The sequence below is a fragment of the Oncorhynchus kisutch genome, unplaced genomic scaffold (genome assembly GCF_002021735.2).
Source record: "Oncorhynchus kisutch isolate 150728-3 unplaced genomic scaffold, Okis_V2 Okis01b-Okis20b_hom, whole genome shotgun sequence".
In the NCBI taxonomy this organism is placed as follows: domain Eukaryota; kingdom Metazoa; phylum Chordata; class Actinopteri; order Salmoniformes; family Salmonidae; genus Oncorhynchus; species Oncorhynchus kisutch.
This window is the reverse complement of record NW_022261978.1, coordinates 8,083,475-8,099,634: the sequence shown is the minus strand read 5'-3', so window position 1 is coordinate 8,099,634 and position 16,160 is coordinate 8,083,475. Positions and strand designations below refer to the sequence as shown.

The 16,160-nt window shown below is 41.2% G+C and overlaps 1 protein-coding gene across 3 annotated transcripts in view; it reads left to right on the top strand.

Moving 5' to 3' along the window:
* LOC109877501 (myosin heavy chain, fast skeletal muscle-like) overlaps window positions 1–16,160 on the top strand; it is a 79,802-nt gene that overhangs the window by 56,043 nt on the left and 7,599 nt on the right. The window contains exons 1-24 of one of the 3 annotated variants that reach the window (XM_031811333.1): window positions 3,330–3,351; window positions 3,773–3,817; window positions 3,951–4,178; window positions 4,496–4,642; window positions 4,853–5,009; window positions 5,965–5,992; window positions 6,246–6,354; window positions 6,521–6,613; window positions 6,786–6,846; window positions 7,015–7,113; window positions 7,450–7,553; window positions 8,798–8,936; window positions 10,301–10,419; window positions 11,114–11,263; window positions 11,358–11,528; window positions 11,748–12,051; window positions 12,410–12,474; window positions 12,568–12,655; window positions 12,772–12,889; window positions 13,875–13,998; window positions 14,463–14,599; window positions 14,906–15,161; window positions 15,362–15,604; window positions 15,937–16,113. In XM_031811333.1, the coding sequence (XP_031667193.1) occupies window positions 3,963–4,178; window positions 4,496–4,642; window positions 4,853–5,009; window positions 5,965–5,992; window positions 6,246–6,354; window positions 6,521–6,613; window positions 6,786–6,846; window positions 7,015–7,113; window positions 7,450–7,553; window positions 8,798–8,936; window positions 10,301–10,419; window positions 11,114–11,263; window positions 11,358–11,528; window positions 11,748–12,051; window positions 12,410–12,474; window positions 12,568–12,655; window positions 12,772–12,889; window positions 13,875–13,998; window positions 14,463–14,599; window positions 14,906–15,161; window positions 15,362–15,604; window positions 15,937–16,113 (3,105 nt within the window). In that variant the 5' untranslated portion in view covers window positions 3,330–3,351; window positions 3,773–3,817; window positions 3,951–3,962. Of the gene's footprint in view, window positions 1–3,329; window positions 3,352–3,772; window positions 3,818–3,950; window positions 4,179–4,495; window positions 4,643–4,852; window positions 5,010–5,964; window positions 5,993–6,245; window positions 6,355–6,520; window positions 6,614–6,785; window positions 6,847–7,014; window positions 7,114–7,449; window positions 7,554–8,797; window positions 8,937–10,300; window positions 10,420–11,113; window positions 11,264–11,357; window positions 11,529–11,747; window positions 12,052–12,409; window positions 12,475–12,567; window positions 12,656–12,771; window positions 12,890–13,874; window positions 13,999–14,462; window positions 14,600–14,905; window positions 15,162–15,361; window positions 15,605–15,936; window positions 16,114–16,160 lie in introns of those variants that run through there. The other 2 variants (XM_031811332.1, XM_031811334.1) reach the window with 2 other exon arrangements.

Genomic DNA, 16,160 nt, shown 5'->3' with positions numbered 1-16,160 from the left:
GAATACCCATTTCATGAAGCTTCCGACGAACAGTTCTTGTGGCTACCCTGCCGCCTAAATCTATTCATTTTAAGGGGAGTTTACATACTTGTATGTATGTATGTATGTATAGTTTAACTACACATTAGAATTTGCAGTTTTTTGAGGTGTAGTTAAAAGCCTCAATGTTTCTGTTCTAGCTTCATATTATTCATTTAATATGGTTCCATCAGGGTGATAAGTCATACTAAGCAAAGCACGAGGTAACGGCCAACTCCGTCACAAGCATGAGGTGAGGAGACAGTTCAGCTTACAAGCTAAATCATAGTGTTTACAAGCTAAATCATAGAAATAATATGTGTACCAGATGTGTGTACCAGAACTCAGGAAATGTGTACCAGAACTCAGGATAAGACCCAGATGCAGACAGCAAGAATCACAGATGTTTACTGACCAAACGGGGCAGGCAAAAATAGGCCAAGGGCAGGCAGAGGTTCGTAATCGGGTCAGAGTCAGGCAGGTACGGAACGGCAGGCATGCTCGGGGCAGGCAGAATGGCCAGAACCGGGGAAACTACGAAACTTGAGCGAACAGGAAGATGGGAAAGCGCGCTGACAAGACAAACTGGCAAAGACAAACAGAGAACACAGGTATAAATGCACAGGTGATAATGGGGGAAGATGGGTGACAGCTGGAGGGGGGTGGAGACAAGCACAAAGACAGGTGAAACCGATCAGGGTGTGACAAGGTGAACATACAGTACCAGTCAAAAGTTTGGACAACCTACTCATTCTAGGGTTTTTCTTTATTTTTAGTATTTTCTACATTGTAGAATAATAGTGAAGACATCAAAACAATAATAAACAATAGTTATTTGTAGGTAATCATGTAGTAACCATAAAAGTGTTAAAGAAATCTAAATAGATTTTAGATTCTTCAACGTAGCCACCCTTTGCCTTGATGACAGCTTTGCACACTCTTGGCATTCTCTCAACCAGCTTCACCTGGAATGCTTTTCCAACAGTCTTGAAGGAGTTTCCACATATGCTGAGCACTTATTGACTGCTTTTCCTTCACTCTGCGGTCCAACTCATCCCAACCCATCTCAATTGGGTTCTGGTCGGGTGATTGTGGAGGCCAGGTCATCTGATGCAGCACTCCATCAGTCTCCTTGGTCAAATAGCCCTTACACAGCCTGGAGGTGTGTTGGGTCATTGTCCTGTTGAAAAACAAATGATAGTCCCACTAAGCGCAAACTAGATGGGATGGCATATAGCTGAAGAGAAAGGGAAGGGAAAGGGATTACCTAGTCAGTTGTACAACTGAATGCATTCAACTGAAATGTGTCTTCCACATTTAACCCTACCCCTCTGAATCAGAGAGGTGCGGAGGATTGCCTTAATCGACATCCACATCTTTGGCGCCTGGGGAACTGCCTTGCTCAGGGGAAGAATTACGTATTTTTACCTTGTCAGCACGCGGATTCGATCCAGCAACCTTTCGGTTACTGGCCCAATACAGGAATGCTGTGGTAGCCATGCTGGTTAAGTGAGCCTTGAATTCTCAATAAATCACTGACAGTGTCACCAGCAAGCCCCCCCACACCATCACACCATCACACCTCCTCCTCCATGCTTCATGGTGGGAACCACACGTGCAGAGATCATCCGTTCACCTACTCTGTGTCTCACAAAGACATGGTGGCTGAAACCAAAAATCTCAAATTTGAACTCATCAGACCAAAGGACAGATTTCTACTGGTCTAATGTCCATTGATCGTGTTTCTTGGCCCAAGCAAGTGTCTTCTTCTTATTGGAGTCCTGTAGTAGTGGTTTATAAGCAACAATTGGAACATGAAGGCCTGATTCACACAGTCTCCTCTGAACAGTTAATGTTGAGAAGCGTCTGTTACTTGAACTGTGAAACATTTATTTGGGCTGCAATCTGAGGCTGGTAACTCTAATTAATTTATTCTCTGCAGCAGAGGTAACTCTGGGTCTTCCTTTCTTGTTGCGGTCCTCATGAGAGCCAGTTTCATCACAACACTTGATGGTTTTTGCGACAGAAATGTTCTGCATTGACTGACCTTCATGTCTTAAAGTAATGATGGACTGTCATTTCTCTTTGATTATTTGAGCTGCTCTTGCCACAATATGGACTTGGTCTTTTACCAAATAGGGCTATCTTCTGTATACCACCCCTACCTTGTCACAACACAACTGTTCGGCTCAAACATATTAAGAAGGAAATAAATTCCACAAATGAACTTTTAACAAGGCACACCTGTTAATTCAAATGCATTCCAGGTGACTACCTCATGAAGCTGGTTGAGAGAATGCCAAGAGTGTGCAAAGCTGTCATCAAGGCAAAGGGTGGCTAACACTTCTTTGGTTACTACATGATTCCATATGCGTTAATTCATAGTTTGGATGTCTTCACTATCAATCAATTATTCAAATTGATTTATAAAGCCATTATTTTTACATCAGCCAATGTCACAAAGTACTATACAGAAATCCAGCTTAAACCCCCAAACAGCAATGCAGATATGGAAGCACGGTAGCTAGGAAAAACTCCCTAGAAAGGCAGGAACCTAGGAAGAAACCTAGAGAGGAACCAGGCTCTGAGGGGTGGCCAGTCCTCTTCTGGCTGTGCCGGGTGGAGATTATAACAGAACATGGCCAAGATGTTCAAACGTTCATAGATGACCATCAGGGTCAAATAATAATAATCACAGTGGTTGTAGAGGGTGCAACAGGTCAGCACCTCAGGAGTAAATGTCAGTTGGCTTTTCATAGCGGATCATTCAGCGTTAGAGACAGCAGGTGTGGTAGAGAGAGAGAGACCAATTACTCTACAATGTAGAAAATATAAAAAATAAAGAAAAACGCTTGAATGAGTTGGTGTGTCAAAACTTTTAACTGGTACTGTATATATACAGTTGTTGATGAGGATTAATGCCACTAAACTGGAACTAAATAAGGTCAGATTAGATTTAATGAAAACTATTTCAGGATATTGGGGCAACATGGACTCCACTACAGTATGTGAGGGTCAGTAACATTGGAATCAATTAGATTAATCAAACTTTTGATATTGTCATAACTATTAGGTATGAAATCTCTCATTTATGTTAATATAGTGAAATTAAATTCTTAGAAAAACATGTCATTTAAAAGTAATGTAATGGGAGAGTGGTGCTCCTGGAAGTGGGAGGTGCTAGTGATACACAGAAATAAACAGCTCTCTCATCCAATACATGTCCTTTCCCAGAGTGGTCCATAATTAACTTTTGCTTGGTTGGCACTTCCAACCAGATATAAGGAGGCTGAGGCCCCAGCATCCATAAGTCAGATACCTTCTTCCTCTGTGGTAAGACCTCTACATCTCCTTAGAGTTGTACATTTGTCTCATCTTTGTACTCAGCAACGGAGGCAGTAGCTAACTGCACTGTTTGAATTGACTTCTGTAAGATTTTACAATATTAAATCAAGTGGCATTAAAAATAATGTTGCTTTTATTATGTGTTTTACTTCAAATCTGTGACTTTCATCTACAGTCAAAAGTGGTGCTCCTGCACTTGAAAGGGTGTTCTAGAATGTAACTGGGTTTTCAGGGGAATTTATTTGAATTCCTGACAGAATGTCTGGATGTGTAGTAAATGAAAGTTACCAGTTGCACCTGTAGTTGAATTTGACATGTAATGATTGAGTTAAATGTTTTCTATACCTTTAGGGGTTCAATGATGAAGCTTTAGACTTGTGTGTTTTCACAACACTCTCATGTGTCACAGGGTCCTCTAAGAAGTACACATTCATCTGTAGGAGGGGAAAAGAAGGTGAGACATGGTTTGACTCTTCACATAAAAAGTGATGAGAATATTTGGTTAGAGATACCGCTCACCTAACTCTGTTGACTGGGGAAGAAGCACCACAGAGTCAATCATGTTTCTTGTTTCATCTCTTTCCTAGTTATCCGTCACCATGAGTACGGACGCAGAGATGCAAGCCTACGGCAAGGCTGCCATATACCTCCGTAAGTCTGAGAAGGAGCGGATGGAGGCACAAGCCACACCCTTTGATTCAAAGAACGCCTGCTATGTGACAGACAAGGTGGAGCTGTACCTTAAGGGTCTGGTCACTGCCAGGGCCGACGGGAAGTGTACTGTAACAGTCACGAAACCTGACGGCAGTAAGGAGGTAAGTCTGATCTGAAAAGTATTCAAGTTCAAGTTTGTGCACTCTAATTCTTGAAAAGTCAACTAAATGCCAAAACAAACTTCCAATGTTTTTGTAAGCAGAATATAAACTTCAAAGACATCAATTTTGTAATGTAATGTAATTTCTCATGATGACTAGTCAAGAATCTCCAGTTATGTGTCAGTGGGTGATAACAAAGTAGTTGGATTAATGTGGATATGCATTTTTTAAATGATTAAACTTGTATTTAATGAGCAAAAAGCATTCAGTCATGTCCACTTTGATCTGTGTGTAATCTAGATTTCTGACTGTTTCAGGAAGGAAAAGAGTTCAAAGATGCAGACATCTATGAGATGAACCCCCCTAAGTACGATAAGATTGAGGACATGGCCATGATGACCTACCTGAATGAAGCCTCTGTGTTGTATAACCTCAAAGAGCGTTATGCAGCATGGATGATCTACGTAAGAAACCTGCACATATAAACACACACATACATGAACATAATAAATACACACATACAGTACTACACATAATTAAATGGTAGAAACCAAAACATATCTATACAGTAGACCCACATCAGTTTACCAAAGTACACCCACATTCTCACATAAATCCAGGTAAATGTCAATCTGACTTTGTTAATCTCCTAAATTAATTATTCTTTCATCCAGACCTACTCTGGGCTCTTCTGTGCCACGGTGAACCCCTACAAGTGGCTCCCTGTGTACGATGAAGAGGTTGTCAACGCCTACAGAGGGAAGAAGAGAGTAGAGGCTCCACCCCATATCTTCTCCGTCTCTGACAACGCCTTTCAGTTCATGATGATTGGTACGAAATCTCATGGATGGATGGATGGATGGTTGGATCAATCAAACACATTTATTTATAAAGCCCTTTTTACATAAGCAGATGTCAGAAAGTGCTTATACAGAAACCCAGCCTGAAACCCAAGACAACCTAAGAAAAAAGAGAGGAACCATGCTCTGAGGGGTGGCCAGTCCTTTTCTGGCTGGAGATTATAAGAGTATATGGCCATTAAGGCCATACAAGATGTTCAAATGTTCATAGATGACATGCAGGGTCAAATAATTATCACAGTGGCTGTAGAGTGTGCAATAGGTCAGCACCTCAGGAGTAAATGTCAGTTGGCTTTTCATAGCCAAGCATTCAGAGGTCGAGACAGCAGGTGCGGTAGAGAGAGAGGGAGAGTCAAAAAACAGCATGTAGCGCGTCAGATGAACAGATCAGGGTTCCATAGCCGCAGGCAGAACAGTTGAAACTGGAGCAGCAGCACGACCAGGTGGACTGGGGACAGCAAGGAGTCATCAAGCCAGATAGTCCCGAGGCACGGTCCTAGGGCTCAGGTCCTCCTCCTCCTCCTCCTCCTCCTCCTCCTCCTCCTCCGAGAGAGAGAGAGAGAGAGAGAGAGAATTCTTAAGTTCATACAGGAACCCAGCTAAGACAGGAGAATTTCACCGGACTTAAAGGTCGAGACCGAGTCGTCGTCTCTCACATGGATAGACAATCCATAAAAATTGAGCTCTATGGATGTCCATAAGTGTATATAGATCTCAAAGTCCATACGTACTAATGGATGGATGGATGGACGGATGGATAGTTGGGTGTAAAATCAAATCAAATCCAATTCAAATATGCTTCAGAGTTTTCTCATCTAGATTAGAACAATTTGCTAGAAAATGTTCCAAAATTAAATTCATGCGCATGCAATAATGTACCCATAATGTTGCTTGAGTATGATAAGCAATATGTTTTTTGGTTCCAGATAAGGAGAACCAGTCCGTCCTGATTACGTAAGTTGTTTACTAAAATGTCACTTGAGGAAGCATTTCTATTGTGGTGTCACTTGGTGTGATGAAATACATGACATTATGGATGGATTAGAGCATCAGGTTACGTGTAATAACGAGTCGATGAAAGGGAACATTTGTTAATGATTTACTTATGTTAGAAAACAGGTATTTTTCAATGCTATTTCTTAGTGAAAGCCAATCTGACACTCAAACATGTAACTAAAATCTCCTCTTTCTCTGTCATATAAACCAGTGGAGAATCCGGTGCAGGAAAGACTGTCAACACCAAGCGTGTCATCCAGTACTTTGCCACCATTGCAGTGTCTGGTGGCAAGAAGGAAGCAGACCCCAGCAAAATGCAGGTAAGTTGTTCTTATGTTTGCCTTTTAATCACATTTCAGTTTGGTTTTCTGAGCAAACTTTTTTTCCAGCTGTGAATCATGTTTCAAGACATTTGTTCAAGTCATAGAGAAAAACAAACTTGACCACTTTTCCCGTTTCTGAGAAACTTGTGTTTGTCTCAATCAGGGGTCTCTTGAGGATCAGATCATTGCAGCTAACCCTCTGCTGGAGTCTTACGGTAATGCCAAGACAGTGAGGAATGACAACTCGTCTCGCTTTGTAAGTATGAAGGACATACTGTGGAAGTTACCTTATATTGGAAACATGTATTTCAGTAGTTCCCTATTGTTATATCAATAGATGTCCAACAAACTGTAAATTTAAAGGGTCTATCAAAGTAAAATGTTGATTTATTTGTTGACCTATTTCAACCCCCCATGCTCTACTACAGGGTAAATTCATCAGGATTCACTTCCAAGCTGGTAAACTGGCTAAAGCTGACATTGAAACCTGTGAGTTGGTTTTGATTGTTTCTCAATGTTTTCCTAAATTCACACAGATTATTTTTAGGAGATCATATCATCAGATTTGATTTCATCTTATGTTTTTTTCTCTCCCTTTCTCTCTCTCTCTCTCTCTCTCTCTCTCTCTCACTTGCACTCTCTCTTCCTCTCCCTCAGACCTGCTGGAGAAGTCCAGAGTGTCCTTCCAGCTGCCCGATGAGAGAGGCTACCACATCTTCTTCCAGATGATGACAGGCCACAAACCTGAGCTAGTTGGTACGACAAAGTAGAGTTTTAGGGGAAATTATTCCCACCCCCATCTATGGAATATATAAAAAATATTAATAGTCCACACTAATAATAATATTACAATGATTACATCCAAGGTAACAAGGCATCTAGACATGGGTCAGGTCTCTGGGAAATATCTATCAAGTAATACACTGTGATGCACAAGTCCACAAGTCTCATTCTCCTCTTTTGATGCTATTCATTATATACTACATGTATCATTGAGTCCATCTATTGAGTAAAGAAGGGATAGATAATGTAAAGTTAGAACAGCAGAATTCTAAGAGATTTAACTGACAAGCTGTTCTCTGTTGTCCACAGAATTGGCGCTCCTCACCACCAACCCCTACGACTTCCCCATGTGTAGCCAGGGACAGATCGCTGTGGCCAGCATTAATGACAATGACGAGCTGGATGCCACAGATGTGAGTCAAACAAAGGGTTAACCAAACTCTAGATATGGAATGGATAGGACCACTATACACACTGAATGTACTGTGAAATTCCAACTTGCTAATTTTCATGTATTTTTTGTTTGATTCTAAATGCCTTGTGTTAGTCTAGTGACTCCCCATCCCGAATGCGGGAGCGTAATCATCGCCTGACACTAATTAGCATAACGCAACGGACATAAATATCCCTAGAAAATATTCCTATTCATGAAAATCACAAATTAAATATATTGAGACACAGCTTAGCCTTTTGTTAATCACCCTGTCATCTCAGATTTTCAAAATATGCTTTACAGCCAAAGCAAGACAAGCATTTGTGTAAGTTTATCGATAGCCTAGCATAGCATTTTGTCCAGCTAGCAGCAGGTAACTTGGTCACGGAAATCAGAAAAGCAATCAAATTAAATAGTTTACCTTTGATGAGTTTCGGATGTTTTCACTCAGGAGACTCCCAGTTAGATAGCAAATGTTCCTTTTTTCCAAAATATTATTTTTGTAGGTGAAATAACTCCATTTGTTCTTCACCTTTGGCTGAGAAATCGCCCGGAAATTGCAGTCACGAAAACGGCGAAAAATATTCAAAATTAGCTCCATAATATCAACAGAAACATGGCAAACGCTGTTTATAATCAATCCTCAAGGTGTTTTTCAAATATCTATTTGATAATATATCCATCGGGACAATTAGTTTTTCAGTAGGACCGATTGGAGTAATGGCTACCTCTGTATTTTACGCGAGAATCTCTCTGGGAGCATCAGGTGACCACTTACGCAATGTAGCCGCTTACAGGTATTCTTCAACATAAATGCGTAAAACTAAGTCACTTTAGACACCTTCGGGAATATGGAGAAAGAGTTATCTGGTTGATAGCATCTTGTCCTGACAAAATATCCCGTTTATTACGGGAACGTTTTCTTTCTCCAGAAATGAAAATACTGCCCCCTAGTCACATTAAGCATGAACGTAAAGGAACTCCTCATTCCTTCACACTTCGCCTTGAGGCACATACATGTAAGACATCCACAAGAGAGCACCACTAAGTGTCCTGTGGAACTGTGTAAAACTCATTTTGTGCTTCCATCTACTAATGTGTTGGTCAAGAGTCAAATCAAATCTATCCATCCCATTCGTTCTGGAGTGAGCAGCACAGAACTGTAGCGTAACTGACCGAACTACCGTTCAGTTCATCACTGTTGTACTTCCTCTTTAATGCCAGGAAGCCATTACAATCCTGGGCTTCACTAATGATGAGAAGCTTGGCATCTACAAGCTGACAGGAGCTGTAGTGCACCATGGAAACTTGAAATTCAAGCAGAAGCAGCGTGAGGAGCAGGCCGAGCCAGACGGCACAGAGGGTGAGTCCCACTCACAGACACTCAGACTCAGACTCATACACACGGCAATAGTTCACAATCTATATAGTTAGCTCTACGATATAACTCCTATCTCACTCTTGTGGAAATATTCTGTCTCAGAGACAGACCTCCTTTGTACTTTGCCATTGGCCACAAATACAGTTGCACAAAGATCATTCTGACCCATAACACATGAATCACTGCTACTAGGGCACTTTAGTATATTCATATCATATTTCTACCATTAAATTTGTCCTTGTCTTATACTGTCGCCAGTGGCATGTTAGTGACACATCAGTATCTCAATTTCTAGTCTAAATTACTAAATAACATTTCAAAGTGTGCAGACCCCCACAATCAACCTAATAACCCCAAATAAACCATTTTGGACAATCCTAAATCAGTTACAGGTAACGGTTGACCACCCCTCCTCCCTCCCGGCACTCATTCTTCTGGCGTCTCTTTGTTTTCTTCTTAAGATAGCGTTGCAGTTTATCCTCACGATGGTACACATGGAACTCATGCCTGTCAATGTGGATGGCCCTTGATTATGTCCCGATTTCAATATCCCCAAGCAGACGAAACTCTCACCTGAGAATCACAACTGTTCAAACCATTTCAAATGTCAAAGAGAATTACAACTGTTCGCAAATTGGCTTATGCTCCCCCTATCATATCTTCAACATCATGGCAGAGTTACAAGGTCAGGGAGTCAGAGAACAGCAGACCAAATCTGGTGAAATGTGTATTGAAGTCAAACAACAACAGCAATACACTACTTACTAGCATTTACCAGCATTTACATATTATACTGAAATCTCACCCAGTGTCTCTAGCCTTTAAGTGATCAGGCCTCACCAGAAAGTCAGAGCAAAGGTCATTCAACACCATTAAGTGAGTGTTCTTTCCCCTTTCAGAAGAACACGAGTTATCAGTTTCCTTCAACTAGGACATCTTTCCGAGTAGGAAAACCCTCTCAATCACTACTGCTAATACACATGGATCACTCTCAAACAATGTTCTGCTTTTACCCCTATTGTAAGGTTGAGAAACAAAACAAACATGATAACTTTCTCCTTATTGGAAGGCATTGTTTTCATTTTAGTCTAACAATGTTACTCTTAATAAATAAGGATTTGTTTACATTGAGTGTTCGTCTTTAGTGGAGAATTTCCATTACAAAAGTCATGCAGGAGAGTTTTTGGAAACCAAATTCCAAACTCCAGAAATGATTTGAAATTATGAATATGGGAGAAAATCAAAACCTAACTCACAAAAAAGTTATCCAAACTATTTTGTCAGTGTGACATCAGAAACAAGCGATCTAGTGTCACTGAGTCTGTTGTTGTTGGTTCTCTCTCCAGTGGCTGATAAAATCGCCTACCTGCTGGGCCTGAACTCAGCTGAGATGTTGAAGGCTCTGTGCTACCCCAGAGTGAAGGTCGGCAACGAGTATGTGACCAAGGGACAGACTGTGGCTCAGGTAAGACTGCCAAACACAGCATCTAACATTTTCTGAGCACCGTAATTATTTTGGGGATGAGTGCATTGCTTTTTTAAAATTGCGATGCTGTTTATCCCAAGGTCTTATCACCAGACATTGTCAGGACCCGGTTACGAACTCAGGTCTCCGGTGTGAGAAACAGTCACTTAGTAAACTAAGCCACTAATAGTGGTCAGAACCCAGAAGATGAGGCAGACACAGCAGTACTACAGACGGTGATTTAATAAAGAAAAAAGGAAAAGATCTTCAGGCAAAAATATAAATCCGCAACGTCAAAAGTAATTCCAAGAGAAAAAAAATGTATATCCTCCAAGACACAAGGAAATTCCACAAAGTGGTAAGAACAACAGGGGAAAAACCTCAAAAGAATAATAAAGAATAAACAAGAACAAAACCAGAGTACCTCAAGAAAATCTAACTAGCGAAACAAAAGTTCACAGCATGGCTGGGTGTGAAACAAGCACAGAGCAAAGTACTGAGGAACACGAAGGGTTTAAATACATTCAAGGGAAATGAGGCACAGGTGCAACTAATAACTAGAACAAGGGAAAAACAAAAAGGGTCAAAAGAGCACAATGGGGGCATCTAGTGACCAAAACCTGAACAATCCTGGCCAAATCCTGACAGACATGGTCAATAGCTAATGTATTAATTTGAGGTATTATCATTGCAGGTTAATAACTCAGTCAGTGCTCTGGCCAAGTCCATCTATGAGAGGATGTTCTTGTGGATGGTCATCCGTATCAATGAGATGTTGGACACCAAGAATCCAAGACAGTTCTATATCGGTGTGCTTGACATTGCCGGGTTTGAGATCTTTGATGTGAGTATGAGACCAGAACAAGACAATTAGTTCTGATTGAGATGGATTACAGTCTTGTATGATGAAATGATCCCTTTTAAAATTCAATCAACAGTACAACAGCATGGAGCAGCTGTGCATCAACTTCACCAATGAGAAACTGCAACAGTTTTTCAACCACACCATGTTCGTCCTGGAGCAAGAGGAGTACAAGAAGGAGGGAATTGTCTGGGCCTTCATTGACTTCGGCATGGACTTGGCTGCCTGCATTGAGCTTATTGAGAAGGTAAGCTGTCTGTGAGGATTGTAATGGACCGCAAAAGCAAAGATCATAGTGAGCCCTGTGTGAGACATGATCACAGTGGTACAACGTATCTGACTGTTGAGAACTCAATATGTTTCCTATTATGTGATCTGTAATCTGCAAATAGAATGTTTACTAAAGGAATGAATGTGATCCTAAATGGAAATATCACTAATTTGATATACATCTATTTTCATGAAGCCATTGGGCATCTTCTCCATCCTTGAAGAGGAGTGCATGTTCCCCAAGTCTTCAGACACTACCTTCAAGGACAAGCTGTACGCCCAGCATCTTGGCAAAACAAAGGCGTTTGAGAAGCCCAAGCCTGCCAAAGGCAAGGCAGAGGCCCACTTCTCCCTGGTGCACTACGCCGGTACTGTGGACTACAACATCACTGGATGGCTGGAGAAGAACAAGGACCCCCTGAACGACTCAGTTTGTCAGTTGTACGGGAAGTCAGGAGTCAAAATTCTGGCTGCCCTGTATCCACCTCCCCCTCCTGAGGGTAAGACTGGCATCACGTCACAATATTTAATTAAGCGTTAGTTACAACTCAGACCCAAATGTTCTTTAAAGTCTTAGAATGTATCACCATTTCTCAACGTTTATTACTAGGTTGATTTACTCATAGACTTGGTTAATTTAATCATGTAGTAGGTCTTATTTAACATAATCTCACTGGCAGCATTTGCTTCTAGATAAGTGTGAAGTTAATCAGATATGATCTGGTTTATAATTAGTGTGCTTGCTGAAGACAAGACCACTCTAGATTTCTTACATAATCTTCTAATTATTATATTCATTCCACCCCCTCTAGGAAATGTACTTTTCTAGTTATCTTTTACTTTTTCCAATTTTAACAGATAAAGCCAAGAAAGGAGGCAAGAAGAAGGGTGGTTCCATGCAGACTGTGTCCTCCCAGTTCAGGGTGAGCTTTTGAAATGTGTATATTCAGTCCTTTAAAAGGTGCATTGATTATCATAAATGATGTCTGAGAAAATGGTTTGTAACCCTCTTACAGGAGAACTTACATAAGCTGATGACCAACTTGAGGAGCACTCATCCTCACTTTGTGCGCTGCCTGATCCCCAACGAGTCAAAGACTCCAGGTACAAGAAATATTGAGTTAAATATGTCATCTTATCAGTACAGTATCAGTAACCTTAACAATCCCAATCTTTAATCTGTTTATTAGTATTAAAAGACACTTGTTTTGTTTTACCAGGTCTGATGGAGAACTTCCTGGTTATCCACCAGCTCAGGTGTAATGGTGTACTGGAGGGGATCAGGATCTGCAGAAAGGGATTCCCCAGCAGAATCATCTATGCTGACTTCAAGCAGAGGTACATACGCACAAGCGCACGCACGCACACACACACACACACACACACACACACACACACACACACACACACACACACACACACACACACACACACACACACACACACACACACACACACACACACACACACACACACACACACACACAGAGAGAGAGAGAGAAATAATTGGCACTCTTGATAAAGATGAGCAGAAAAGACTGAATCAAATAACACTGATACTGAGCTATATTGTACGGTCAAACATTTGTGACAATTTTATTATTTCATACTCAGAGAAAGAGATTTTGTTCAACAATTCATATTTAATTTCAAGATAGGGTTCATCATGATTGGAACCCCTGTTTTCAATACGAGGACACTGAGTATTTTTCTAGAATGTTGTATGAGATTGTAGATCACAATGGGAGGGATGTTGGACCCTCCTTCCAGATCCTTGATATCCATCGTCTGCACTCATGGACGGCCCTCTTCAATACAAACCACAGGTTTTCAATGGGGTTCAAGTCTGGAGAGTGAGATAGCCATAGTAAAATGTTGATTATGTGGTTGATGAACCATTCCTTGTGGATTTTGATGTGTGCTTGGGGTTATTGTCTTGCTGTAATACCCACCCGGGCCACGTTTCAGCCTCCTGGCTGAGGCAACCAGGTTTTTGGCTAAAATGTCATGGTACTGGGTTAAAGTTCATGATGCCATTGACCTTAACGAGGCCCCCAGGTCAGTTGACGTTAAGTAGCCCCATAACATCAGAGATCCACCACCATATTTTACAGGTTTGGGTTTATTTCCTTCATATACATATTTGTTTTAATCCAAAAAGCTTTTAGACCAATAACAACAATATAGCTCAGTATTTGTGTTATTCATGTTAGACAGTCTATTTTGCTCATCTTTATCAAGGGTGCCGATCATTATGAACCTCACTGTATAACCAACCAACCAATTACAACTTGGCATATTTTAAAACTGTCTTCTCATTCAGGTACAAAGTACTGAATGCCAGTGTCATCCCTGAGGGCCAGTTCATGGACAACAAGAAGGCTTCTGAGAAGCTGCTTGGGTCCATTGATGTGAATCACGAGGATTACAAGTTTGGACACACCAAAGTCAGTCAAAACCCCCAGTAAAAGCTGACTGGAGAGATTTTATATGGTCCGGGTTTAAATTATCATTGAAGTTGTGTTTTGACCACTATGTTGTCAACTGTGTTTAAAATGTTAAACCCGTACAGTATAACATCTCTTCAGTTGATCTATCCATCCTTTGTTCTTTCTTCTTCAGTTAACTAATGGAAAAGGTGGAAAAACATTGTTCTGTTTATTCATCACAAGTATAGAAGAGAAACTAAAGGCATCATCATGTGCATTGTGTTATAGTGGTATGGCTGCAGTTATCTGTATCTGTGTACATTATTAATCTACAACTAACAATTTAGAAACAACTTATCCCATGGTTTGTTTATAACAGTTGCAAAGCTTATGTTTAAATCAATCTAGTGGTGTTGTTCCCCTCTTTCCATTCTATCTGTCTCCATCTGTGGTTCCATTGACCATGTTAACCTGTGTCTCAGGTGTTCTTCAAAGCCGGTCTGCTGGGTGTCCTGGAGGAGATGAGAGATGAGAAACTGGCCGCTCTGGTCGGCATGGTCCAGGCTCTCAGCCGTGGATTCCTCATGAGGAGAGAATTCAGCAAGATGATGGAGAGGAGGTGAGGAATAGTAGACATCTTGGCAAAGCTTTCTGTCAACCACCTGTTCAACTGTCATTTAAATGTATGGTATTTACCCATTCATTCTTGAAGTATATAAAATGCTTATTGAGCTTAACATGACTGACCTGTCAGTCCTTGCATCTACACGATGTCTATGAATTTAATAGGGGTTACATTTTCCAAGCCCAATTCCTCAGCTGTAAACAAACAGTGGTGTGGGGTCCATTTTGTTGTTCTTCGAGTCACCGAGTGTAGCTTTAAGCATGTCACTCACCATGCTACTGTATCCTTTCTGTTGAACAGAGAGTCTGTCTTCGCCATCCAGTACAACATCCGCTCATTCATGAATGTCAAAACCTGGCCATGGATGAAGTTGTACTTCAAGATCAAGCCCCTGCTGCAGAGCGCTGAGACTGAGAAGGAGCTGGCCAACATGAAGGAGAACTATGAGAAGATGAAGACAGATCTGGCCAAGGCTCTGTCCACGAAGAAGCAAATGGAGGAGAAGTTGGTGGCCCTGACGCAGGAGAAGAACGACCTGTCACTCCAAGTCGCATCTGTGAGTGAACAACTACCCTCGTATGGGCACATTTAAATACACATGAATACACACACACTGTAAAGTATGTTGCAAACTCACATATTTTTATTGTATATATTTCATGAATGTCTATTAATTTGCTCTGACCTTTTTGACTAAAGTGTATATTTTGATACAGGAAGTTTGGTCGCTGATATTTTCTCCTGTTCTGAAACCAGGAAGGAGAGAGTCTGAACGATGCTGAGGAAAGGTGTGAGGGGCTCATCAAGAGCAAGATCCAGCAGGAGGCCAAACTCAAAGAGACGACCGAGAGGCTGGAGGATGAGGAGGAGATCAATGCTGAGTTGACTGCCAAGAAGAGGAAGCTGGAGGATGAGTGCTCTGAGCTGAAGAAGGACATTGATGACCTGGAGCTCACCCTGGCCAAAGTGGAGAAGGAGAAGCACGCCACTGAAAACAAGGTCTTGTGTCTTACAGTCTAACCAAGCAATAATCAACTCAAAACATAGTTTAACAGAAATGGAATTCAAGTTGTATTGTGGGTGCAGGAAATATTATGACACAATAGTAGAATTTCAGTTGTGGGGTACTTCCAACATTCATTGCATGTTCTGATCCCCCTCATTTATGACATCCATTCAGTACACTGGCATGGTGAACACTGACATCTAGTGTTGAATCTATAGTACAGTCATTGTTGATGCAGTTCTAATCTAAATGCCACAAATGCCATATATAACAAACTAAATCTCCCCTTTATGGTGAAGTGTAATTATGTTGTCGCTATTTACAGGTTAAAAACCTGACAGAGGAGATGGCGTCTATGGATGAGAGTGTTGCCAAGCTGACCAAGGAGAAGAAAGCCCTCCAAGAGGCCCACCAGCAGACACTGGATGACCTGCAGGCAGAGGAGGACAAAGTCAACACTCTGACCAAGGCCAAGACCAAGCTGGAACAGCAAGTGGATGACGTGAGTGGAGTTTGACATTTTGGCCATGATAGTATGTAAGATGATAT